General features: G+C 42.4%; 1 protein-coding gene across 1 annotated transcript in view; it reads right to left on the bottom strand.

Annotated features, from left to right (window-relative positions):
• ETNK1 (ethanolamine kinase 1) overlaps positions 1-15,007 on the bottom strand; it is a 29,666-nt gene extending 14,659 nt beyond the window's left edge. Inside the window, exons 1-4 of the mRNA XM_059847990.1 lie at positions 14,737-15,007; positions 4,615-4,874; positions 3,773-3,913; positions 2,921-3,063 (exon numbers count right to left, since the gene is read on the bottom strand). Coding sequence (XP_059703973.1) covers positions 2,921-3,063; positions 3,773-3,913; positions 4,615-4,874; positions 14,737-14,892 — 700 coding nt within the window. The 5' untranslated portion in view covers positions 14,893-15,007. The remainder of the gene's footprint in view (positions 1-2,920; positions 3,064-3,772; positions 3,914-4,614; positions 4,875-14,736) is intronic.
• Positions 15,008-25,489: the final 10,482 nt, after the last annotated feature.

Raw genomic sequence — 25,489 nt, 5'->3', positions numbered from 1 at the left:
GCAGAGGGAATAAACAGAACAAAACTATCCATCTACCTACACACAACTCCCTGCCAGCTGATTTTCATATATGCAAAAAGAGCACACATGGAAACAGAAAATCAGTCTGATGCTGGATCTTGTTGAATAGCAAGTATTTGAATACTCTTAAAATATCAGGTATTTTTGGAAGTTCCCAGGCCACACTGGGGAAAAAAAACCAAAAAAACAACCAAATTTAGGAGCATCAGAACACAAAGTCTATAAATAAGTGGGAGAAAGCTTCAAGCATATTTTGAATATTCTTGATGTCAAAACTGCAATAAAAAGCAACATGAAGTACTGAACTATATCCTTCAAAGGGTAGGTGACAGTGATAATTATAAGTTATGTAAAGTACCACTTGCAGATTTCCATATCCTGAGTGACTGAGAATGGACATTAACAAAACAGCAAGAGGCAGAGTTCTCTCAGCCACAGCAGGAACAAATTCAAGTCAGATGAGTGAGACTCCATGAAATGAAGTTAACACTCAACATGCTCTTCCAGACTTATAAATAAGGACAGGAGACTGATTTTTCTTAGAAGCAGTATGTGGCATGACTATGATTTTTTCTTTCAACTCTGAAAACTTTATGTGAATTTAGTGCAGAGGACAAGTCTAAGGCAAAGCTCAGGAACAAGCCAAATTATTCACACTGCATTGGACACGAGTCCTCATACATCCTGATTGTCTGTAGCTTAAACACATCCCTCCAAACAGTAAACGTGCAAATTAAGCATTCAAAAACAAAATTATAAATACAGTATTACTAAAACAAATAAGTTCTGTTTTCTTTGTGTCAGCTTCTGAAAAGCCTGACAATACTACCAGTTTTGCACAAATTTTAGTGAGGAATAGAGAAAAAATAAGGTAGTTAATCTAAAAAACCCATTTTCTCTTGTTTTCAGTTTAGGGTCACCAGGGCCTTTTGGGCACACAGAGGCTTTTCTACATAGAAGAGTGAATTTAGTCAGAGTATTGCATCCACCAAAAATGTTAACTAGATTCAGACAATTTGATGCCATGCCTAGTGGTGCTCATCTTTTAAAAGATTACGTTTTGTGCTCTTGCAAAATTTTCCTTTATTCCAAGAAAAGCTTTTGCTCTGCTAAACACAAGTCCAGTTACACATGTTACTTTACAGTTAAAGCTGAGCTTCCTGCTGATGCTCTGTAAAAAGTGTGCTATAAAAACCAGCTTCCAAATGACAACCATCCTTTCTACAGATGGCACTGAGGATTGGTTACTATGAAAATGGTCCCTGCTGTACCCAGATTGCACAGGTTTTACAACACAGTACATGTACAGTGTTCAAACATAAGTTTAATCATATATTTACTTCACATTTCCAAGTGTCTCCCCCAGCTGTTTACAGCTTGCTTGAAGCCTAAGTACTTCCCAAACCTCCCTCTCCCCACCCAGTCTCCAAACCCTAAACACTCACACACTTGGTACTGCAGGATTGCTCACAAGGGATGCACTGCTGGCATTGTTTTTCCCCCATTCTGCTTACAAAAAGAAAAGCACTCAGCATTTGTTTTTCCAATTAGGAGCTTCAAGCATATCCACCACAACAGGGAAGTTTTTAAAGGAATTCCTCAGATCTTTTCCTTTTTCTTGCACACTTCTGCTATGAAAAGTGACTACAGAAATTACTAAATTACTTTTATCTCAGTGGGTCTGCTCTGGAATGCTAAAAGCCAAGGTAATTTCAGCACTAAAAAAAAAAAAAACACATGGTAAAAAGAAATTTAGTTTTGGTACTACAGTATCAAACTCCAAGTGTGTAAGACCACAAGTCTGGTCTTAGGCACACCTTTCATGCTTTCCCCCCCTTTCTCTTTTTAAGCAGAGCTATAGTCCATCATTGCAACTCAGTAAAACCTCCCAAGCTTGGTACTGAATTCACAGTATAAATCTATGTTACCAGCATTGTTAGGGTGCATATACACACACAGGAATATCTAACTTAAAGCAATTCCCTTCAAAGGGGGTTTGACTCAGAGGGAAACTCAGACACAAATCACCAAAAGAGTTTATTTCCTCAGTTCACAGGGTGATGCAGACATGATGCAGAATTCACACATGATGCAGAAATGTGTTAGCACATAGAGCCAGTTTTCATACTAGAACCAGCACCAGCTTGGTTCTGTTCTTCTTTTTCTTTAGGAGTTAAGGCACATAACTTTTAGACCAACAATCTTACTCAACTGGCACAAAAATATGCAGCTACTAGAAGGAATGTGTCACCCTTACTTCAAGAGAAAACCTCGTAATCTGATTAGTCACATTCAGCTGAGCTCAGGTATTAGAAATGGGAGGAAAATTGTGTATTTTTACTGCACAGTGGCCATTTTAGTGTCACAAGTTTGCCTTGTTTAATTCCTGATTGATACACTTAGTAACCAAGCCCCAAACCACTAAAATCAAATCAGCTGTGGGTTAATATGGAAGCTTTAATAGATCTTAGTTACATGAACTATGAGCTAAATGTGTAGTAATAGAAACAAAACTGTAATTCATTTTTCCAAGCTGTGTGCTGCCTACAACTGTTTAAACAAAGCATGTATCTACAAAAGAAATCTTTCAAGATCTCTGTGTACCTCATGCAGAAAACAAATGGAGCTACTGAATGTAGTAATTAATATCATTAAGATACTTCATTATGAAAGGGTATTCCCCACAATCACAAACCAGAACAAAATGTTGCAGGAGACAATTTTCATGTTATTTTCTATACTTGTATGATCTTCTTTTCTTCCTAAAAGCTTTATACAACCAGAACAGAATTAGCATTCAGTTACATACTTGGAAGCCCAGGCATACAGGCAAGCTGGGGATTAACAAATTCACAAGGTCATTACAGCACAGACAAAGCCCCTCACTACTCACACCTACCTCTTTTCTTGTTGTAAATAATATTCTTACACAACAGGTCGTTGTGGCAAAGCACCACTGGTGATCCTAAATTGGACAGTCTCTCCTTCATCCAGGCCATCTCCTCCTGAAGAACTTGAGGACTTGGAATGTCCCTTAAGAACCTTTCCAGGTATAAGGAAACAGAGTTAACATTTACAACTCTGTGTTCCATGGTAAGCATTTGTAATGAAGTACTCTTCTCTACATTCTTCCTGCCAATAGTTCAACAGACCCTCTCCCAAATCAGGGCATTCTTCCCCAAGGCACAACAGCAGTCAAATCATGACAAGTGTTTTCCTCTGTCCTCCCCAGAAAACAATTTTCTGAAGATTGTCTGTACTATAAACACAACAGCAGTCCAACAATCAGGAGCAGAACAGGAATACACTCCCACACATTTTAAAGGTGCAAAGATTAGAAGAATAACTGCATGAATTTCATTCACTTTTTGTTCACATTCTGGTACTTCCTCCAAGAAGAATACACAACAGTACTAGGTACCATATGTATCCACACTGAGGAAATCTGCACTAAGTTTGAGTCTGGTCACAGTATACACTTCAATGGCCATTTTGTCCTCTACATTTTCAGTTACCTATTCATGTTTTCTCCGTTTTTTAAGAACTTGATGTTGTAAAAGAAAAACCACTTTACTAGAGCATTCTTAAATTAAAATGCAGCAAGAAGGGTGTCCATGATTTCAAAGTCACATGAAGAATATTTTTAAGCTGGAGTCTGCTTCTGAGCAACACAAAGTCTGATGATATTGTACAAACACAAATTCCAGCAGAAGGAACGTGAAGTCGGGAAAGAACATGATGAAATACCCACCTTTTATTTACCTCCTCATCTGCAAATTCTGTGGGTATGAGAGAGAAGTATTTCCCCATTTTCAGCCACAAATTGGATTTAGGGATCCATCCATTGTGTGCATGAATAGTATGGATTTTAGCAAGCTGTCTAGCAATGAGTCTAAAAAAAATTAAAATTAAATTAATGTAATATTTAACTGAAAAATTCTAAAAAATACATCTCAGGAATTCAAAGAGGGTTTAAACAAGAGGAGCAGAGCCATAGGGCAGCCACATTTCAAGACTCAAAGTTCATGAGGATCACTACCTGTGTGAAGGGAAGGGGGAAGGATTGGAGGTCAGTTCCACTTCACCCGCATTTACTGTCTACTCTTGCTTATTTTTGCAAGTATTGATTTAAATTAGCTGCTATTTTTAGGCAAATACATTTCAGTGCACACATGAAAAACTAAAATCTTACAACATCAGCACTTTCTGCTCACTGCTAACAGTTTAAAAAAATCATTTCTCAGTGGAACTTTCTGGGATCTATTCACAAAAGGAATGTCTTGGAAATAGCTGGAAATACTTTAACCAAGTCGAGTCCCCTACAATTCCACCACATTCAATGACCTCCATAATGGCAATGTGCCAGTGTCAAACACAATAACCAGACCTTTAATGAGTACAGTGCTCTGTGGAGGCATCAGGGATCACTGTTCAGCACTCAAATACCAGAACTAAGGCAGTGTGAACATCAGCTTAGCACAGGCTCACAGAAATACACATTTTCTGCTCAAACTCAACTCCAAGTCCTTCAGGTCAGGCAGAACTTCCTAAAAACAGAATGAAATGAGATTTTAAAGAGTTCAGGAAGTCTACCTGAAGATGTCAGGATTGCAGACGTGCTCTGGGTCCAGGGCCTCTCCCTGCATGAACTCGTAGCACAGGCCGTTGTTGAAGGTGCAGTAGAGCTGAGGGGCACAGCCGTGGGCCTGCAGCACTCGGAAGCTCTTCACCTCCTCGTCCCTGTCCACCAGCAGCTCCGTCTTGTTCCCGTAGATCCGGACCAGCACCACATCGTCCCTCGTGTCACCCACGTAGCAGCCAATCAGCTTATTGGTGATGCCATCAGTGAACAGCTGCAAAACAAGCAACACAGTGAGCAGCCCAACTCTGCAGCCCCCACGAGCAGGAGGGAATGCTCAGTTATTGGTGATCCCATCAGTGAACAGCTGCAAAACACACACAACACAGTGAGCAGCCCAACTCTGCAGCCTCCATGAGCAGGAGGGAATGCTCAGTTATTGGTGATCCCATCAGTGAACAGCTGCAAAACACACACAGTGCAGTGAGCAACCCAACTCTGCAGCCTCCATGAGCAGGAGGGAATGCTCAGTTATTGGTGATCCCATCAGTGAACAGCTGCAAAACACACACAACACACTGAGCAGCCCAACTCTGCAGCCTCCATGAGCAGGAGGGAATGCTCAGTTATTGGTGATCCCATCAGTGAACAGCTGCAAAACACACACAGTGCAGTGAGCAACCCAACTCTGCAGCCTCAACAAGGAAGGGAATGCTGAGCTACCCCTTAGCTCCCAAAACACACATGCTTACTAGACTGAGCACTAGGAAATAAAATCATAAAGACAGAGGAGTATGATGAAGAAAACACTTGAATATAAATGTGGGTTTTTTGGTATTTACAGTCATGTCTCTTCTCCCACTCTGTGCCCTCAAAACCCAACTCTTAATTCAACCTCCCACAAAACAGTCTCCCAGTAAAACAGGTAAGCAGCAAAACGCAACTTCAAGTTGAATAACAAACATTTTTTAATTCTTAATAGCAATGAGGTCAGAAAGCCAGCTGAAGAAAAGAAACCTATTTATCAGGATCAGACTACTAAGTGTTCAATGACAACAGTTTGATTTCCTTATTTATTCATGTCCAGTCATGCACCCTCTGATAGGACTTCTGCCTCAAGCCCTACGTCAGGCCCAGAACAAAAATACTGACAAATGCAGTGATCTGTTGTGTGTCAGACACTATTCTAAGCCATGGTATTTAATGAAAAACTGCTTTTGCTAAAAAACACACACCAACAACAGGAAACATACCTACAGGCATCATCATTCTTTAGAACCTTGGACAGTTTGGGTGGGGTTTTGTTATGGGCTGGGGGGAGGAAGGTGTTTAGGGGGGGTTTTTGTTTGTTTTATAAAACAGAAAAACAAAATTCAGGAAGTCTGACTTCTACTCCCCACCCCACTTCAAGACATAGCCTTTATTTGAAAAGTAGCATCACTCAAACACAAGTGACATTATTTCCAGATCTCAGGGGTTGTCATGGTTTGAGCCTGGCGCAATGCCAGTGCTTCTAGGAGAATACTTTTTTTTTTGTATCTGCTGTGAGATGTGATCAGAGAGAGCAGAGCGGGGTTTAACTTAAGATTGAAAGAAAAAAAAAACTTTATTAACTTAAAACTACAAGGAAAAACACACAGAACACAGGATGAAAACTTTCTCAAACTATGACAGGGGTTTAGAAAAATTGAGAATTAGGAGCAAATTTTTTTAATTACTAAAGGGAAAAAAAAATCTGAAGTTGGGTCAAGTCTCCCTGTTTAGGAAAAGACAAGACTTTCAGAGTAGATGTGTTTCAGCTCATATGCCTTGCTTTCCCCAACACCCCTAATTTGATGAGGTCAACAGATTCATCAATGCAGAATAAAGTGGGGAAGCTTCAGCTGTCATCACAAATTAGAGGAATTTTCCAAGCTCCTGAGGAAAGATGCAGAAGATATAAAGGTTCTCTATTCTCTTGAACAGTTACAAACACTCAATCTTCAACAAGTAGGTATAGCAAATTATATAACTTCCACCTAGACAGGGTAACCATAAATTCAAATAAAGCTGCTTCCAAGGCCTCTTTGACTGACTCAAAATTAAGACTTTACAATTAATGGGCACATCTTACTACTAGCTATGACTTTAATAACTCAAGATGAATAACAAAGAATCCTGAACAGTGTTCACAGTAACTGTTACAATGTTAAGCACTGCACAACTAAGAAAACTGCTCCACTTAGCACCACAGATACTGGGCCTGAGTAGTGCTTCATGGATTTGAACAGGCAGTACTTCAATGCTTTTCAAATGCTTGTCAATCACAAACTGCACCCTTATACTACAAATGTTCCCATTCACAACCTTCCCAGTCATACATGTACGGTGACAAAACTGTTCAGATGAGGAAGGGATCTCCTGGGATCCTCTAGTTAAACCTCCCCACTCAAGCAGGGCCAGGCAGAGCCAGCTGCCCAGGACTGTGCCCAGGGCAATCTCCAGGAATTCTGGAGACTTTGTAACCTTTATACCTTGTCTGGCAGCACATTCCAGCGTTTGACCACTCTTGTGGTAAAAAAGCATTTTCTTTTGTTGAGATGAAACTTCATACATGCTATTTTGTGCCCATTGCCTTGTCTGTCACTGGGCTCTGAGAGGAGTCTGATTGCATATTCAATTCCCCCTCCCCAGGTATTATACATCTAAGATCCCTGCAAGTCTCCTTTTCTCCAGGCCAAATATGAAAGATTCTCCAGGTCCCTCTAATCTTCATGAACCTTTGCTGGACTTTCTCCAAAGAGCACGTGTCTTCCTTCTACTGGGGAGCCAAGAGCAAGACAAAAGCACCTAAAGATGGAGCATACAAGTACTGATTCTTATACCTTTTAACATAAACCCAGAATTAATTCATTTTAAAAGTATGAAGTTCACTTTGCAGAAGTGATTCGTGTTCAAGTCAAAAAGTCTCTTGTCTGTCATACTTAGATAAAAGCTTCCAAAATGTAGTTTAAAGAAAAAAAAAGTACAATGAAAAAGACACAGCTTTAAGGTAATCAGAAATAGTGATACTACAAAACAATATGCTAATAGTGCTGGTGCAAAGAAACAGTAAGGATTTGAGTTGTTATGCTTTTGAACAGAAACTGCTGGGCACATTACACTTTCTGTCATAGGGCTATTATCCCCTAAAAACAAGTTTCATTAGCACTAATAAAAAGAAATCTGCAACAAGGAAATTGGACTCCCTCAACTGTTAATTTAGGAACTCTACTGATTAGCATCTATTTGTAACATGCTGCTCCAAATAATTATTTACACCCAGGAGTACTTTAGCTCTTGCTTCTTAGGCAGAGGGGTTCACTAACTTTTCTAATAGCATAATTCAAAGTAGGCAATTTCCGTATTCCATCATAAGAAAACATCTAGCATTTGCCACCACCAGTAAAAGAACATAATAGTCACCTTACTCTTTTATTCAGAATGCCTCTACTATTTAAAGAATCAGCTTAAAAGGCCTTGTCCAAAACATAACCTGAAATGAAGCAGAGCAATACAGGAGTTCTAGATCAAAAGCATCAGGTGAGCATGAAAAGCAGAGAACAGACTCTGATGATGTGGATAAGACAATCAGTAAAGTATCAAGGCCACGTGGAAGAAGACGGAAGACTCTACAGAATGCAATGAAAGTAGAAAATTCTGGGAATAAAATAAAAATACAGACACAACAGAGGTTAAGAACACAATGCAACACAGGAAAATCTCTAGCAGTGAGATCCTGACACGCCTCTAATCCACAAAAAGTTAATTACTGTGATATGTGCTTATCACAGCTTAATACATACTTTCACATGAGCTGATACAAAGGTAAAACTAAACTCAGAAACATTTCTGGAAATTATATTTATACTGCCCACAATCAGATCTAGCTTGAGTCCAAGGCTTTCTAGAAAAAAAGAAACTCTTTAATGAAATGTGGACTCAAGGTGAGAAAGCTACAAATAAGCTTAAATTACTCAAGTCTCAGAGAGCAGCACCTGGTACAAACAAGACATGAAGCACCTTTGAGCTTAGCCTAAAAGCACTGTTATTATGTTATTAGACTCCTGGAAAGGGCATATGATGCATCTGCTTCCATCTAATAAGCAGGTGCTCCATGAAAACCTTCTCTCTAATCCCTTGTTTCAAGTGTTCAGAAGAATGAGAATGAAATTGCAACCACATGTAACAAGAACAAATAAGAGAGAAATAAAAGTGTCATGGGGCAAAGTAGAAAGTACTTATGACTCAGAAGGGCTGACTTTTCCCTTCTAGACTGAGTTACGACATCCACAGGAGGAAAACACAGGAAACAGCACTGCAGTGCCATAAAAACACAACAGTGATGTGAAACTGCAGCATAAATGAGTAGGAATTCCCCAGATTCTGCTGCTGAACCCCACACTGACTTTAAGATCTCCAGAAAGGAACAGACTTCAATAACATGCCTCTTTAATGCTCACAAACCTTCAACTTTGTATTGCAAATCTAAGTTGATCTTTTTTCTGGAAAAGTATAGTCTACACAGGCACATCCACAGGTATGCAGGTCAAGAACTGAATTCTTTGGAACAAGGCTAGTTATTTCTCTCTGTAGCTATTCATAAAAGGACAAAGTACAACTGCAGGAAAATGCCTTGGGTAAATTCCCACATGACCAGCCTCATTCAGAGGTCTCCAGGCTCTGGAGCCACATCCTCCAGGTCATTTCACTCAGCAGGTGAAAGTCGCTGTCTGCAGGATTTAGGGGGTCAGATGATCAGGAGCGAGATCATTTGGTGTTAAAAACACCAAAAAAGCAAGAAGCAAGCAGTTGTGCAGCACTGCTCTGCCAAGTTCAGCCAGAGGCTGAGCTACAGCCTCTGCTGAGCTCCTGGGGTGCTGTGCAGGGCAGCAGCGCTCACAGCAGATGGTGCTGCTGGAACCTTCACAGGGCTCTTCTGGCCTACAAACCATCCACACTTCAGCCTCACAGTGTGGGGGTTTCTCTTGGGTTGAGGGCTGGTTTTGATTGGAATGCATGACAATATGTGAAAGCTTTTGGTGTTTGGTGGTGTTTGGTTTTTTTTTCTGCCGGGGGGGGGGGGGGGGGGTGGGGGGGGACGACAGGGGACAGACTGTTTTGGTTTGGGGTTGGTTTGGGTTTTTGTTTGGTTTTGGGTTTTTTTTTTTAATGCCAGGGGAAAAAAATAATGAGTTACTTATTTTTCACCTTGTTTCTGAAGAATATTCTTCTACCTGAAAACTGTCAACATCAGGTAACTTGTTAGCACTTCGAAAGTGATGAACTGGCTTTACAAATTTTGTGGTATCGATGAAGACAGCCACAGATTTTTAAATAATAATAATAGTTTAAAAAAAAGCTAATAGGAAAGGAGCCTAAAACTTTATTCTAAACCAAATAATTCATTTGCTATTCCTCCCCCAGAAGATTTTGATGTGAAATGCCTGGGGGCTGGGGAGGGAGGGGCAGAGGGACAGGAACTGAACTCTCTTGGACTGTTCCTTTCCAATGTTACAAGCTGCAGCACAAGTTATCTCCCTTCACATGGACTCCTCCAAGCTGTGCCTAAACCAACATTGATTCCCTGTAATCACAATCTCAGTCACCACTAAGCACCCCCTACCATGCACAGCTGAATTACATCAGGCACACATGGCATATCACTCACATAAAATCCCAGTACAGTTTCTGCCCCACACAGACACCACACAAACCTTCAGAAACAGGGGACTGAGATTATCAAGCTTCATCAGAAGCTGAAACAGACTGGAGAAGCCAACCCAGCCCCCAAGGACATCCAATCCTGCTGGCACTTCCCCCTGACTGTGGTACTGCCTTCAAGGCACACCTCAAATTACAGTTTTTCCACAAAACATCAGCAATGCAGCCCTGTCTGCAGCTCTAACTTTTCTTATTCTTCTCCTCACTCATCACTTCTCCATTTGGAGCTATCAGCACTTCTCTGTGGATTCAGTCCTTCCTCTTCATGAGGCAACTGCTTTCTCAACTGCTGAAGTGGGTGATTTGCCAGAAGCAGCTGAGCAATAAACGCCTCACTTGAAAAATGTTAACAGCGCTGGGATACAAAATAAAGTTAGTTTACTTTGTTTCCCAGACACTAACATTTTCAATTATTTCAATGCTTTTAAACCCCGGCTCAGTCTGCTTAAATAAACTAAAAAATATTCCAACAAGTTCAGAACTCTGAACCAAATGACAGTTTGTTATAAAAAGAATATCAAGATCAACACAAGCAAATAAATTCGATCAGCCAGAAAATACTGCCTGAAGAAAAGCTACTGAGTGCAAGTCAGGATGAAAATTCAAAGGAAAAAAGACAAAAGCTAAGCTGGTAAACATAGAAGCAGGTGGGTGGTTGTTTCACTGGCAAAAGTACAATTTTTTGTAAGCCTTGGGTCCATTCCATTCACATTTCATAGCTGCAGGAACAAATCTTTGCAAATTATATAGTGTTGCAGGAGCAAAGTCAGGCCAAGTGTTGATAAGTGCAAAGACATGTAAATCCAGGAGAAAACAAAACAAAATACAACAAAAACAACAAAAACCAAACAAAAAAAAACAAAGAAAGAAAAAAAAAACCACAGTACCAAAATACAAGGAAGGCCCAAATATTTCAGAGAATTAAAAAAAGCAAATTAATCCAACTTATTTGGAGATGATAGTTGCTTGCAGGATTTGCATGGGGAGGTTATGGAGTGTCTTAATGAAAAATTTAATCCCCTTTGCAAAACAAATTCTTTCTACCTCTCCTCAGGTTTCATCCAGGACAGGAGCACTGTTTGCCAGCCTAACATTTCCATGATTTTAGATCTTTGAATGATTCCTCAGCATATTTCTTCCCACATATACCATTCTGGTCTACCCAAATAATGGTATAAATTAACACTATTGGTATTAAGCCTTTTTGCCAATAAAAACAGGCAGCCTTTATTCTCAATACTAAATATTATTTCAGAATGGTAAGAAATTCTGATACAGTGCAGGTTTTTCCTGCACTGTAACATTACACTGCAGAGGAGAAATTGTGTATTGTCCTACTGATGCCTTCTTTGCCAGACTTACAAGAGGCAGACAGTCATGGCATACAAGAATCCTGAATCAGCACTACTGAAGTGGTAACTAATTCTCCCATACTGCAAGCAAACATTGATCTTCCTTGAATCTCCACAAGAGAAAACATAAGGAATTTGTAAGGTGGGCAAAAAAATCCAATCTGTGAGCGCATTTTTACGTAGGAAGGGTAACACAACCTCTTTTAAAAAGTAAAGAGTAAAAACAATTAAGTTTTTATATTTCATTAAGAATCATGCAGAATATAAAAACTGGAATGCCCACTGTCAAAATTCAGGCAGTTTACAAAACTCAGAAGGCCTGTTTTGAGCTAGAAAAGCATTTTTAAAAAAACCTGTTTCTGATGTTCACAACGGCCAGTTTCTGAATTTAGCAAGCAGTGAGTTTCTCAGCAGAAGTTTGGGAGAGACCTCCAAAGATTCCTTCCAACCAGAACTACTCAGCATTGCATTCCAGAACCAAAAGTGTCCACTGCAAAGAGCAGAGAAAGCAAACCTCAGCATTTGGGAGTTAGAAAATCAAGCACCCAGTCCTGTACAGTTACTAGGACATTTTCAGCTGGCAAGTGCACAACATATATGAAGATGAGTGTTTAGGCAGAGAAATTCTGCTTCTCCCTAGCAATGTGGGATAACCTGAACATTTGTACTGCCCTGTAGGGACAAAATTCATCTATAACTTCATATAAAGGAGATACATGACAGTATAGCTGCTTCCATTTCAAAATGTAACAGGTGATGCTTCTGATGTTATAGCCTTGCTGATAAATAATGCAATAAAAATTAGTATCTTCAGTGCTTATTTTCATCTTCCATCCTACATTGTGTTTTACGCTATGGTGCAAAAAAAAAAAAATTCAAATGTTAAAATATACTCCTAATTTCAGATACTTTTAAATCTTAGGGAAAGCAAGGATTAAGCATTAACCTTTACTAACTACAGTTTCAAAGTTGTTTAGCTGACTAAACAAATTAACTCACAACAGTAAATTTTTGCTAGAGAAGTTAATTAACTTTTTCAAGTCAAACTCTGGACTCTTCAACTGCTTACTAAGTGCTCTGACCCAAGAATTACTAAGAGCAAAGGTAGCAAATGGCAGAGTTCACCTGAAGAAGCAGTAGTTCATTAAATCCATCACCATGCTATCACTAAACCTATTTTTGTCCACTTTGCTGTTTCAGATTAGCCAGGCATATTTTCCATGCACCACAGGAGTGCCACCCTCATCTCCCTCCTGAACACACCCCTCTAAAGGGAGGGCTCCAGGGCATCCTCCTGCTCACTGACAGAAAGAGCCAACACCTGTCTGTACTCTGCAGGCACCCCGTGAATCTGCTCTGGCTGCATTGCTGCTGGAGCCTGCTCCAAAGCACAGGCACTCCTGCTCCTACACCCTCACTGCAGCTTCAGCAGCAGCTAGAGAGTTAAAAATAAAAGGCCAGAGCTAAAGAGCTTTGTGAATAGAACGCTCTTCCGCTGTTCTAAAGGAAAACACCAAGCTGAGAAGTTGTGTTCTTACAGTAACTTGGTTAAAACTAAACTCAAGACATTTTTTAGACAGAAACCTCTAACCACAGACAGCAATCTCCTAGTTCAGTTCCGTGGGACCAGTCAACTGTTCCACACCAATGGTACTGTGGGTTTTACTCTGTTGTTTCTTGCAAAGGGAGTGGCAGAAGAAAGCAACTTTTTTTTCTTAAAGCTACTACCTCTTTACCCAAAGGATGGTCATCCCTGCTTAACAAGATAATGTTTTGGTTTCATTTTTGAACAATCCCAAAAGAAAGACATAAAAATTTTTTGCTGAGAACTGCAGTCATCAGAGAACCAAAAAAATAAAACTATCTATAACTTTATGTAGCCCTGCAAGGAGCAGCAAGTTGGATTATGCTAATGGACCCCTCCCAACTCAAGATATTCCATAAACTTTCACAACCTCATTTACCTTTACACGTTGTAAAGAGCTATTTTCATTGCACCTCGAGATGTTGGGACTGTGCATAACTTATGGCCACTGCCTGAGATTACTTAGAAAAAGCTCATTAGCTTAATTTTCATGCTAACGGGACTGTCATGTGTCAAGGTCCATTTTTCTTTCAAGACACTAGAAAATTTCAGTCAAATTATATGCCATTACCTCAACGTGCTCAGCTTTCCTATACAAATTAGTTCAGCAGCTCTCTAAAGAGAAACTTCATTGAAATGAGACACCTCCACGTAATAAAGACTGCTGAATAACACAGCCGAGCATATAATAAAATGCTCAACCAAGCACAGGCTGAACCGCTATTTCTGCCAGGCAAACTGGCTAGAGTTTTTGAGTCCAGGGGCCATGTTAAGTATATTCTAGAAGCACAAAAGCAGGCAATCCTCCGGAAGATGACTCGTCATAAGTCCCAATGCCTGCTCACCTAGAGAGCAGCAGAGACAGCAGCGGTGCTTCTGCCAGGAGCAGCGAGAACGGGCCTCAGCGGGGCAGCTGCCAGCAGCTAAACCGCCAGCCCAAACCCCAGCCCGGATGCGAGCACCAGACAGATATTTATTATGCTTTTTATTGCAGGAAGCACCCGACAAGGCTGCACCGCCCGTGGGAGCGCCCCGGGCGGCGGAGTGGCCTGCTCTGCCCCCGGCTCACCAACACGCCCAGCCAGCAGAGACACGGCGCGGGTGAGGCCAGGAGCGGCTCCTGCTCCCTCCCTCGGCCCGGCTCCGGAGCTCTCCCCGCCGCCAGCGCGGGCAGCCGAGCTCCAGCGGGCAGGGCACGGCAGGAGGAGGACGGAAGGAGGGAGAGAAGGAAGGAGGCAGCCGGGGATGCTGCGCGCCGCCCCGCCCCGCCGCCGGGCCGCCCAGCAAATGGGGCTCCGCGCAGGGGGCTGCGGCGGCGAGCGGGGGAAGGAGGGAGGGGAGGAAACAAGGCGGCAGCTCCCCCGCACAATGGCCGCCCGCCCTCGCCCCTGCTGCTCCCCTCCCTGCCGGCCCGGGCTGCCGCAGCCCCCCACACAGCGGCCCGCGGACCCCCGTACCTGCAGCGTCACCTCCTCGGGTCTCCAGTGCGGGCGCAGCCGGCGCAGGAGCTGCAGGGCGCCCTGGCGATAGCCGGGCCCCTCCCGCTCGCTGACCGTGATGTCCAGCTTGGGCACCTCCGGCGAGCCAGGCGGGACGTGGATGTAGTTGGACATGACAGCGGGCAGGACGCGGCGCGACACGGGGACACGAGAGTAGGCGGCCCTCGCTGGTGCTCCCTCCGCGGCGGAGCCGGCAACTGACGGGGAAATTTCCACTTGGGCTCCCGATAAAGCGGCTCCACCTCCCTGGCTGCAGCGCGGAGCAGCCTGGGAGAGCGGGCGGAGCCGGAGCCGGGCGGAGCCTGACCCCCGCCCGTCCCCTCCGGGGTCCTGTCCGTGCCCTCCAGGGTCCCGCTGTCCCCTCAGGCACCCGTCCCTACCCTCCGGAGCCCCGCTGTCCCCTCAGGCACCCGCCCCTGCCCTCCGGAGCCCCGCTGTCCCCTCCAGGGTCCCCCTGTCCCCTCAGGCACCCGCCCGTCCCCTCCGGAGCCCCGCTGTCCCCTCAGGCATCCGCCTCTGCCCTCCGGAGCCCCGCTGTCCCCTCGGGCACCCGCCCCTGCCCTCCGGAGCCCCGCTGTCCCCTCGGGCACCCGCCCGTCCCCTCCGGAGCCCCGCTGTCCCCTCGCATCACCCTGCCCGGGAGGTGATTTACCGAAAGTGTCCGGGGCCGCTGCGGGACAGCGGCCGTGAAGGAATGCGGGCGGCTCCCGGGGAGCAGCTGACCCTCACCGGCTCGGAGCTACTTGCTGCGGTTCTTTTTTTGTCTTTAATTTGGTCCCGGCTTTCGGAAGCCCTCACCGCGCCTCCCCTCAGGGCGCGCACCTGCTCGGCGCCTCGATCCGCTCCTCGTACACAGCAGATACGTTCTTGCTTTTGTTTTTTTTTTTCCCCTCACTTATTTTATGCTGGAAATCTTGTTGCCTTGAAGTTATTTTCACCAAAAAAAAAAAAAAAAAAAAAAAAAAAAAAAGCTCAGACTACGCCACAGCTTGTGTGGTGGGAAAAAAAGGAGAAAAAATCCCATCTTTTTTAGAAGTATTTTGATGCTCCCCTAATAGTCCTACGAGTACCTCCCTTCTTTCACATTCTGTGATTTTCCCACAGAGGAAACACCGAAGAAGTTCTTTGTAAGAAATGAATTGAGTTGGACGAAATCACAAGAACTATGAAAGCAGAGTTCTGGTCGGGCTCTCCCATGAAGAGCTGTTACTCTGAAACAGACACAGGTCAGCGCATCTTTAATCTTTATATTCTTTTCCATCTAAACTTTGATTCAGATCAGGTATTTAAAATCTGCAGAGCCAGGAATCTGTCTGGGAGAGCTCAATAAATAAATTTTCCTTCTGCTGTATTTTAAATTAAAAGTTAATGTTTGTGGATTTATGTTATTTGCTTAAGTATGTTATTCATTAATAAGATTTTTCTTTCAAGCATTGAAGGGGAAAGAACATCGGGGTCTGAATCAAATTTCAAATGCCACAAAATTTTACCCATTTCTTCCATTAGCCCATTTCACTTTTTCTTCTTTGAAAGTAAGAATATTTTGAAATTTCAATGTTTTGCAAAATAGTTTTCTTTTAACACACTCACCTTCATACCCTTTTTTGCCCTATAAGTCAATATTGCCATAGAGGTATGATATCACTCTACCAGATCAAGCATGTGATTCATAGTGGCCTCTGCTTCTGCTTAGGCAGTTTGGTAGATGATAAACTAAGATTTATTTATAGATTAAGGCCAAAGAGATATTTTGTTGAAATAAAAAGGTTGAATGCTCCAGCTTCCAAATGTTAATTTCAACAAGAACTGGTCTAAACAGAGATTCCATCTTGCTAATGCTGAGAATAATAAATACACCCACCAGAACGTTTCAGTTATTAACTCTGAGAAGCCTTGTGAATTTACCCAAGTCTGATCAGATTTCCATAAGTTGTTTGTGAGTGTATTTTTAACAGAAAAGGGGGAGGCTTGAGCAGTTATGGTGCTTAGATTGTTCAGGAATGATGAGAGCTGAACTTCTGTATGCTATTTACAAAGGATGTGAATGAACCTTGAACACTTAGGCAGTAGCACTCTCATCTTTCTGGTCATGTTATGAAGACACACCCTTTTGGCTTGTCCTCATGGTGCATGGGGAATTCTTAATTCCTGGGGTTTTATTTAAAAAAAAAATCCCATTTTTCTTAATTCCTGTTATTTTAATTAATAGAAGTTACAGTTAGCTACTCACCTGGTTTCCTTCCCTTTTAACATTCTGTTTCCCACAAATGTATGCTGTGTCCAGATCAAACCCCAAAGAAATGTGTTTTCTCTTAAAGCTTGGTACATTTGCAGGTGCACCACACCAAACCAAACTCATTCCAAGGCTGGTCAGAGATGTTCACTACAAGGAACTGAAGAAAACAGGATGTTTTGCTTCTCTCCCAGGCCTGTGCTCTACCAGTCTGACCTGCTAATCCTCCTTGTTCTGCCATTCTCTTTTCCTTTTCTGATATTCAGAAATCAGGTTGTGCCATTTAATTTATTCCTACACTTTTCACCTTGCCTTTATGTCAGTGCTGGATGCTTATAAATGCTTAAAAAAATTTTTTAAAAAGGCAGAAAGAGTAACATCAGGATCAGAACCAGTTTTAACTTCCCAGGTGCAGTTCACCTGGCTGCTTTCCAGAGCCAGTAATTGCTTCAGAAGGACTCACTGCATAAATGTGACCAGAAATAGGACCCTTCTAGCCATAATTAATTTTAACAGCATTTTGCACAGTAGTGTTTCAAAGTGCTTTATGTTGTCCTAATCTCACAAGTAAAAAACTGAGTCATCAGAAGGTTTAAATGTGCCATTAGACCAGACAGTGGGCTTGGACATCATTTTCTGACTTCCAGTCCTGTCCTTTGATCACAGGATTTCTTCAGTGCATTCAAGCATATAATTTCTGTTCATTGTCCCACGTGTATTGCTTGTGTCAGGATGAATCACAACTCTCTACATATGGTATAAAACTGTAAGTCAGCTCTTACATATTTATTTATTTATTATATTAATTTTTGAAGTGCCTGGTGGCCTAGCATCCAACAGCATCCTAGCAACAACTCTTGACACACAAAGTTGATCATTCTGTCATGTTTATTGTATTCCATAAAGATTTTGTTTTAGTCTCAGGGAAAATGAGCTTGAAATAGTTTATTTTATAAAAATCTTGACAGTTTAGAAATTTCTTAAAGATGGATATTGCTTGGTATGTTGTTGAAATGGTAAAAAGTCCTCTCTGGTGCAAGTTGATTGACACAATAATAGGTTATAGCTTTTTCAAGTGTACTTTGAAAGCTATCTGAGGCAGAGTAAAAAGCCTCAAGGCTCACTGCAGTTTCACAGCTTGATTTTCTAGTAGGCTCCCAACTGTCACTCTTGTGACAGGTTCCACGTGATAACCTAGCTCCTGACCATCCAAGCCCTTTTCCCAGCATGGCAGTGGTGTGGTGCACAAGGCACTGTGGTTACAGGGGAGAGCTTTCCAGCTGAGCTGCTCAGGCTTTCACAGGGAAGTCTCAGGAGTTCCTGGAGGAAGCCTGGACATCTGTGAATGGCCTTGTTCCCTCCAGGGCCTCTCCAGGTGAGTTCCCTCTGTGCTGTCCCTGGTCATGGGCTGTGTGTGAGCAGTGACCCAGCCACACCCCTGCTGGAAACCTCAGCAAACTAAACAAGCCCCTGCAGCAGGCCTGCTAATGCAACTCAACCAGCCAGAGACAAACCTGATAAAACCTGCCCAACTCAGTAGGAACAGAGACATGCTTGCACTTAAGCAGATGCTAAATCAAAACAAGCAGCTTAGAAAGGATTTCTGTAGTTTCTCCATTTTCTACATGCTGTATGTTTGTTTAGGGCTATTTATAAAACAGTATAGCCACTGAGTTAAGAGAAGGAAGAAAAAAAATCTTCATTTTAGTTACATTATTCAAAAAATACCTGTACCAAAAAATAGGGATTAAACAAAGCAACACAAAATCATAATGAAGGCCAATGCCTGTATTCATTTTAACAGACTAAGCTGTATTTGAAGAGTAGTTACAAGTTGACCGATCCTTGACTAAACTTGAACTCTACATGTGTCCAATGATTTACCCTATCCTGGTGTTTTTCTCAAGGGCAACTAGTACACATCTTGCATAAGTACCCAAAAGAGTCTACTTCAGCAGATTTAAAATCTCTTGCATTTGAGAATAAATCCTCCTGCAACAATACAGGAGGAGGAGTTGAATGGCTTTTGTACTTTCTAGAAATTTATGCTTTTCTAACATTTTATTGACTAATCAAACATCCTCCTACAACAGAAAGCTATAAACATCAGCAATTTAAAACAGTCTGTGAAAAGGACAATATCAACTATGCATTTAAATGTCATGCAAGCTGTAAAAGAAGCCTAGAATACTTTTTCCTCTTTCCAAGGTACTATCAGAATGTCATTGTATATTCTCTAGTGAAATCTCTAATCAATTTTACAGTACAAAGGGAGGCAGAAAGGAGATGGCTGAACTAAATTAAAACAATTAAAAACTGTGTAGAGAATTATCTTGAGGGACTGCGAGCATGGTTATCACAGATAAATGACTGCCACTTTACATTCAGCTTGAATCAGTGAGAAAGGAGAGAGAAACCTCATGGACTGCGAGTGGGCTGAGTGGCAGATCTCGGGTGCTGGTGACCAGAGTCCAGCTGAAAGCCTGTAGCTTGGTGTCCCCAAGGGCCAGCCTTGTTCAACTCACTCACCAGGGACCTGGGTGACCATCAGCACCTCTGCTGATGATACAAAGCTGGGAGGAGTGGCTGATCCACCTGACAGCTGAGCTGCCTGTCTGTAAAACTTGGACAGCTGGGCACAGCAGAGTTCCACAGGAGCAAAGTTCCACCATCCCTGCAGCTGGGGAAGAGCCACCAGCACAGGCTGGGGATGGCCTGCTGGAAAGCAGCTCTGCAGGGAAGCACCAGGGAACCCTGGTGGACCAAAGGCTGTCATGAGCCAGCACTGTGTCCCTGTGGCCAAGAAGGCCAGTGGCACCCTGGGGTGCATTGAGAAGAGCAGTGCCAGCACGTCGAGGGGGCTTCTGCTTTCCTCAGCCTTGGTGAGGCCACCTCTGGGGGGCTGTGACCAGTTCTGAGCTCCCCAGGACAAGAAGGGCTAGGAAATGCTTGAGACAGCCCAGTGGGGAGCTGTGGAGACCATTGGGAGCTCCAAAAAAGGCTGGGAGAGCTGGCTCTGTTCAGCCTGGAGAAGGGATGGCTCAGAGGGGACCTCACCAACACTTGGCAACAGCAAACGTGCTGGTGCTCTGTGACAGGAACAGGGGCAGGGGGCACAAACAAACACAGAAGATCTGTCTGATGAAAAGGGAAAACTGTACTTTGAAAGCAGCAGGGCACTGGACAGGCTGCCCAGAGAGGCCATGGAGTGTCCTTATCTGGAAATACTCAAAACTCACCCGGACTTGATCCTGTACAACCTGCTCCAGGTGAGGAGAGAGGTTGGACCAGAGGATCTCCAGAGATGCCTTCCTACCCCAACCATTTTGTGATTCTGTGAAAGGCAAAGAAAGGTGTCAACGAGGGGAGATGAGGAAAAGAGCAGGAAATTGTTGCAATACTGTGTTAATGAGAAAAGAAATTATTAAACTGCCTTATGTGTGTTCCTCACAAAAACACCATTCCCAGCAACTTTCTTGGTAGTTTCAAGAAGTCAAGGGCTAAAAAACCCAGAAATTATGCAGAAGTTGCACTGCATTCTTGTGCTTATGACCAGCTCCTTTCCATTAAATTGACAGATGACCAGGAGGACTCTGGGCCAGCACCACAACATCCTTTTCATAAGCATTCCAGCTTGTGTGCTGAGGCCCATGTGTCCAGCAGACTCCAAGCTGGATGCTCTTTTGGTGCCCCTGTGTGCACCTTCTCTCTAGGTCTTGCTTCCAGCCTTGTTCATGGCCCATTTCCTACAGAATTAAGGTTAATGTGACCAGATTTTGTGTCTGCCCTCCATTAATGATTCAAGAAGGAGCAACTTTAGAATTTCACGAGGTCATTAAATACCAAGGACAGTTTTAAATCCTATCATTGGGAATTACTGAACAGGTGGAGCCTACAATTTGTAGGTCATCATCTCTGGCTGCTTTTGAAAGCCCTACAGATTATTATTATTGTTTCCAGGGTTATTTCATTTTTCACCTTATAGATTTTATTTACCTCAAGGCATTGGTTCTCAGGGGGCTGGCAAAAGAAGTATCGTGGGCACAATAGAAGAACAGCTCAGAACAGCCTGATATTTAATCATAGGTTGTAAATATCTTTTACAGACTTGTCTGTTTGCAACTGTCGCTAAGCATAGAAAATTACTAAATTAGTCAGCTTCATTTATATTTTTCTTAAGGGAGATCTTGGAATATCAGTTACATTACATTTCAGGTTTAAAGATAATAAAGGTATGTATTCCTCTTGGAAAAGTAAAGCAATATTATGATAAAAAATAAATGAAATATAACAAAATTATTGCAGCTATACCAAAGGTAAAGGGCTGAACTTTGCCCAATTCTCTATCTTCCCTTCCACAGAGCTCCAGAGCTCTACAGCCACAGGAAGCACAGAGGACTGCTGGGAGGAGAATTGCTTCCCTGGCTCCTGCAGCTTGGACACCAGCATGGAGCAATCAGGAGGGTAATCAAGGAGAAAGGTATACAAGAATTGACACAAGAACATTGTGTCTTACTAGGAGTTCCTAGTGCTGGTGAAATTCAGAGTTTATGTTTTCTCAAAACATCTTGAAAGAGAACTGAAGTCTCACTGCAGTGTAAGCAAACACAGAATCTTTACTGGCTTTCCTAGATTCTGGTTCTTCCTCCTCTTCCCTTAAAATATTTTGGACTGTGAAGCAGATCCAGTTCTGCAGTCTGCACTTGAAGATGTGGCACACTAGCAAGGTTTGCGGTTTTGTGAATCCACCGAGCTTTTAACATGTGAAAAGCAAGGAATATTCATTCCGGCTCTCCCCAGCCCTCCCCCTTCCCCCCGGGCACCAGAGGTGTGGAGCCTGCTCTGACTCTTTCTGGCTCGCTGGAATTTTGCATTTCTGTGTCAGCTGGGCCTCCCTGCCCGTGCTCCTTGAAGGCTGAGCACACCCAGAGCACAGAAAATCTCGTGCAAGCAACTGCAGCTGCAGCATTTTGGTTCAATGTGATCTATGTGTCTATGGCTTCAGTGTTATTCTGATAGTTCCATTTTTATCTAGATGTGAAGTTTCTAAGTGAGGAGAATTTTTGTTTGGCAGATACTGATTTCCCTGGTATTTGTTACAATTGGCCGTATTTCGAGTATGTCAGGCGCTTAGTCAGCTGTTCCTGCAACTGAGACTTGTTTTTCTTCTTTTTATCCCTTTCATCCAGTGGAAAAAGTTTCCTGCTGCTCTCCCTACTGATATTTGATATCCTATCTCCAACTGATGCACATATTTAACTTTTAAAGAACAGCACGTCAGCTAGCTCTGCTAATTAAGACTCCTTCTGGTTTTGTATTGTTTGGTTTTCTTTTGTTGTTTTGTGTTTTTTGGTTTTCACTGAAAGATTGTTTTGGAGGTATTACTTCTCAGAGGAATGACTTTTTCTAATCCAGCTCCCTCTTCTTAGCAATAATAATTTTTAAAAATCAGCTGCTCATGCTTTGTAGCAATGCATTTATTTAATCTTCAGCATTAAAGGAATGCTTCCAGGGAGCAAAGCAGCCAGTCAGCAGCTTTTTTGAATGTCTGCTACAAGTCATTATAATGCAAAAAAGTAGGGAACTTGAGAGATTTGTTTTTAGTTTCTGTAGAAGTGTTTTACATTCTAACAGCATTCCTGATAATCATCTTTCCTCCTCTTTTTCTTTTTGCTTTTTTTTTACAGGAAATAATCTTTCTGGCCCCACCAGCAACTACTTACAGTGGAAAGCAACAGTGGGAAGCCATTAATATGTAGCTATTGATGATGTTATCAAAATGTATTACTAAGAGAAAGGCTAAAAGCTGTCCACTGATCTTTTTAAGATGACTCTGACAAAAAGCTTCCAAACCATTCCGTGGACTCTGAACTCCCTGCTTACCTTTACAAGTCTTTCTTTCCCACTGTCTTTGGGCACAGGAAGCTCCAAGTGGTAAAAGCCCACAGGTACACCAAAGCAGGAGTGCTGAAGGGATGTTAGAAGGGTAGATGGAGTGATGCTGTCCTCTGATGGATTCATTGCCCAGGTTTATGTGTTTCTATGAAAACCTGCAGTGCTGTTCATAGACCCTCAGTGGTGGACCAGTGGAATTCATGAGAGAGCAGCTCTGGGACAATCACTTCCAGTTCAGTAAATCTTTGTCTTCCCTTGCTTTGCTAAGTTACATAAAGTCATTGGTTCAAGGTCAGTTTCCGTGTGCTTCTTAGAGTGTCCCCAAACCAGCTCTGACATAGCCTCAGTCAGATCTTTCTTACAAGGCAGCACCACAGTGTGATGAAGGAAGTAAAACAATCTCAAATACCTGAACCTTCAGAATCTACTTAAAAAAAAAAAAAAAAAAAAAAAAGGGCAAACAAAACAAACAACAAAAAAAGCACCTTTAAAATTCCCTTGACAAATTTCAGGTCACAGCTTATGGTGGTTCACTTTGTGCCAGTCAGGGATTTACATTTCCTCCACCAAGAAGGAAAACCTTTCTACCACAAAAGTTGATGCCAAAACCTAAACCTCTGGCCAAAGCTATTTTCCCTACAATAATGTCTCCCTTGCTTACTTTTATAAAGCAACTCTTTAACTGTTTCCAGAAATATTCTGGGCATCTGCTCCTCTCTGGTATATTTTAATTTGCCCTTTTTATCTTTGCAGTGTTTTTCAGCATTCTTTCCTCAGTTAGCTGTTCACATTTGATCCTCAAAATTCCCTGGATGTTTTCATTGAAAAAAAAAAAAGAAATAACAAATAGAAAAATAGTGAAAAAAAATCTTCTCTTGGATAGAAAAGATCACAAAAAAGAGGTTTTACTTGGTCAAAAGAGCATTGAAAAATCTGAATTTTGTATGGGAAGGATCACAGAGTAGAACACAAATACAAGACAAAGCAGTTTTAATGCAGTTGCTGAAACTATAATCAAGATCAGAAAAAGGTTAGAAAATGAAATGTAATTAGTACAAGGTTTGGGTTTTTTGAATACTTTATTGGGAAACACACCCTTATTGGGGCAGGGGGCATGGCAGAAAAGCTGCATGGTAGAGAGCCTTAGGCTTGAAGTTCAAGAAGCAGCTGAAACCAGCACAGCAGCAGGCATGGAGAAGCACTTCCCGTGTCTGTGACTCTCTTCTCCAAAAGCCCAAGGGTAATCCCAGTTTTACATGAGGAAAAGCTGTTCCGTGGGAGCACAGGGCGAGTGAAAGCAGTACAGGCATTTAAAAAAGAAGATAAGCTGTTTCCACAGGTATAGTCTATGGAATCCTTTTCCAAAAACCAGTCATTACTTCTATGACCCTTAGCAGCAAAACAGGGAATTCATGCAATAACATTTATGTCCGATGAATTTAGAACAAAGCAAGCAAGAAAGGCAATTTTTTAGCTGAAATAGGCATATAGAAAATAGTGCTGCAGGCACTTTAGGTAAATTTTGTGGCTGAATAATTTTAGAGCTGATGGCAATACATGCAGTTATTGCACATACCAAGTTAAGGATAATTAAGATAAGGGTGATTAAATGTCATTCTCATATAGTATAAATTAAATTGTCAAAAGTCAGGAGGTAGTATTTTCTTCTAAAGTTTTGTATTGCACAGTGTATATTTTTAGGGAATATTAAAATATGTTCACCTGTTTCTGGAAGCCTCTGCTTCTCAGATACAGCTGGTACTAGCAGAGTGGGTCACTGATATCATCTGGCATTAGATTACTTTTGGTGTCTGTGGGGCAAAGCCACTGGGGCTGCAAACACACCTCTGCAGGAATTTGCAGGGACACCCATATATTGCATTGTGGATATTCTCTAAAGAATGCTAAAATGTTCAGTACATTTGAAATTTCCTGGTTTGGTGTTGTGTAAGCATTGGAAGCTTTTCCTCCATTGAGTATTCAGAAGTGCTGCTGTGCATTGGCGTGGAGATCTGAGGGAAGCAGAGTGCTGCCACCAGCCCTTTCTGCTGCCTTAATGAGCTCCCAGCCCTGCAGGGGCAATCCAAGGCCCAGAGGGAGAATTCTCTGTGCTCCCCGTGCACGGGCAGGCTGGCACCAGCTGCCACTGTGTGTGTACAGCACACACAGAGCAGGTTTTAGTTCCTGCACCTCCGTGTCTGGAATTGCACTGTGACTGGGCATTGCTCAGCTTTATGGACTGTCTGCCTCACTAGTGTGCTACACTTGTCAAACAGGCAGAGGGAATCCCAGGGTGTACTGGAGAAGGTGCTCACAGCAGGGACTACCTGCAAATCCAGAGGTAAAGAACTAGGGGGACTGTAGCACAAACACTGTCAAGACCTCACACGAAACACCAAGTCCAATTCAGGCCTCATACATGAAAAAACAAACCAGGAAAAGAAAACAAGTATGGATAAAGGAGAACAGCATACTAAGGTAAATGGAGAGAAGAGAAGCTTGGCTTGTTCCAGCCAGTACCAGCAGAGCTGTGTGGACAGAACCATTCACACAATGCACAGATGTATCCTGAAGGCAAAATGT

This window comes from Haemorhous mexicanus, chromosome 5 (genome assembly GCF_027477595.1).
Source record: "Haemorhous mexicanus isolate bHaeMex1 chromosome 5, bHaeMex1.pri, whole genome shotgun sequence".
Classification (NCBI taxonomy): Eukaryota; Metazoa; Chordata; class Aves; order Passeriformes; family Fringillidae; genus Haemorhous; species Haemorhous mexicanus.
Note: the sequence above shows the minus strand (reverse complement) of the source record. Positions and strands in the feature narration are given on the sequence as shown.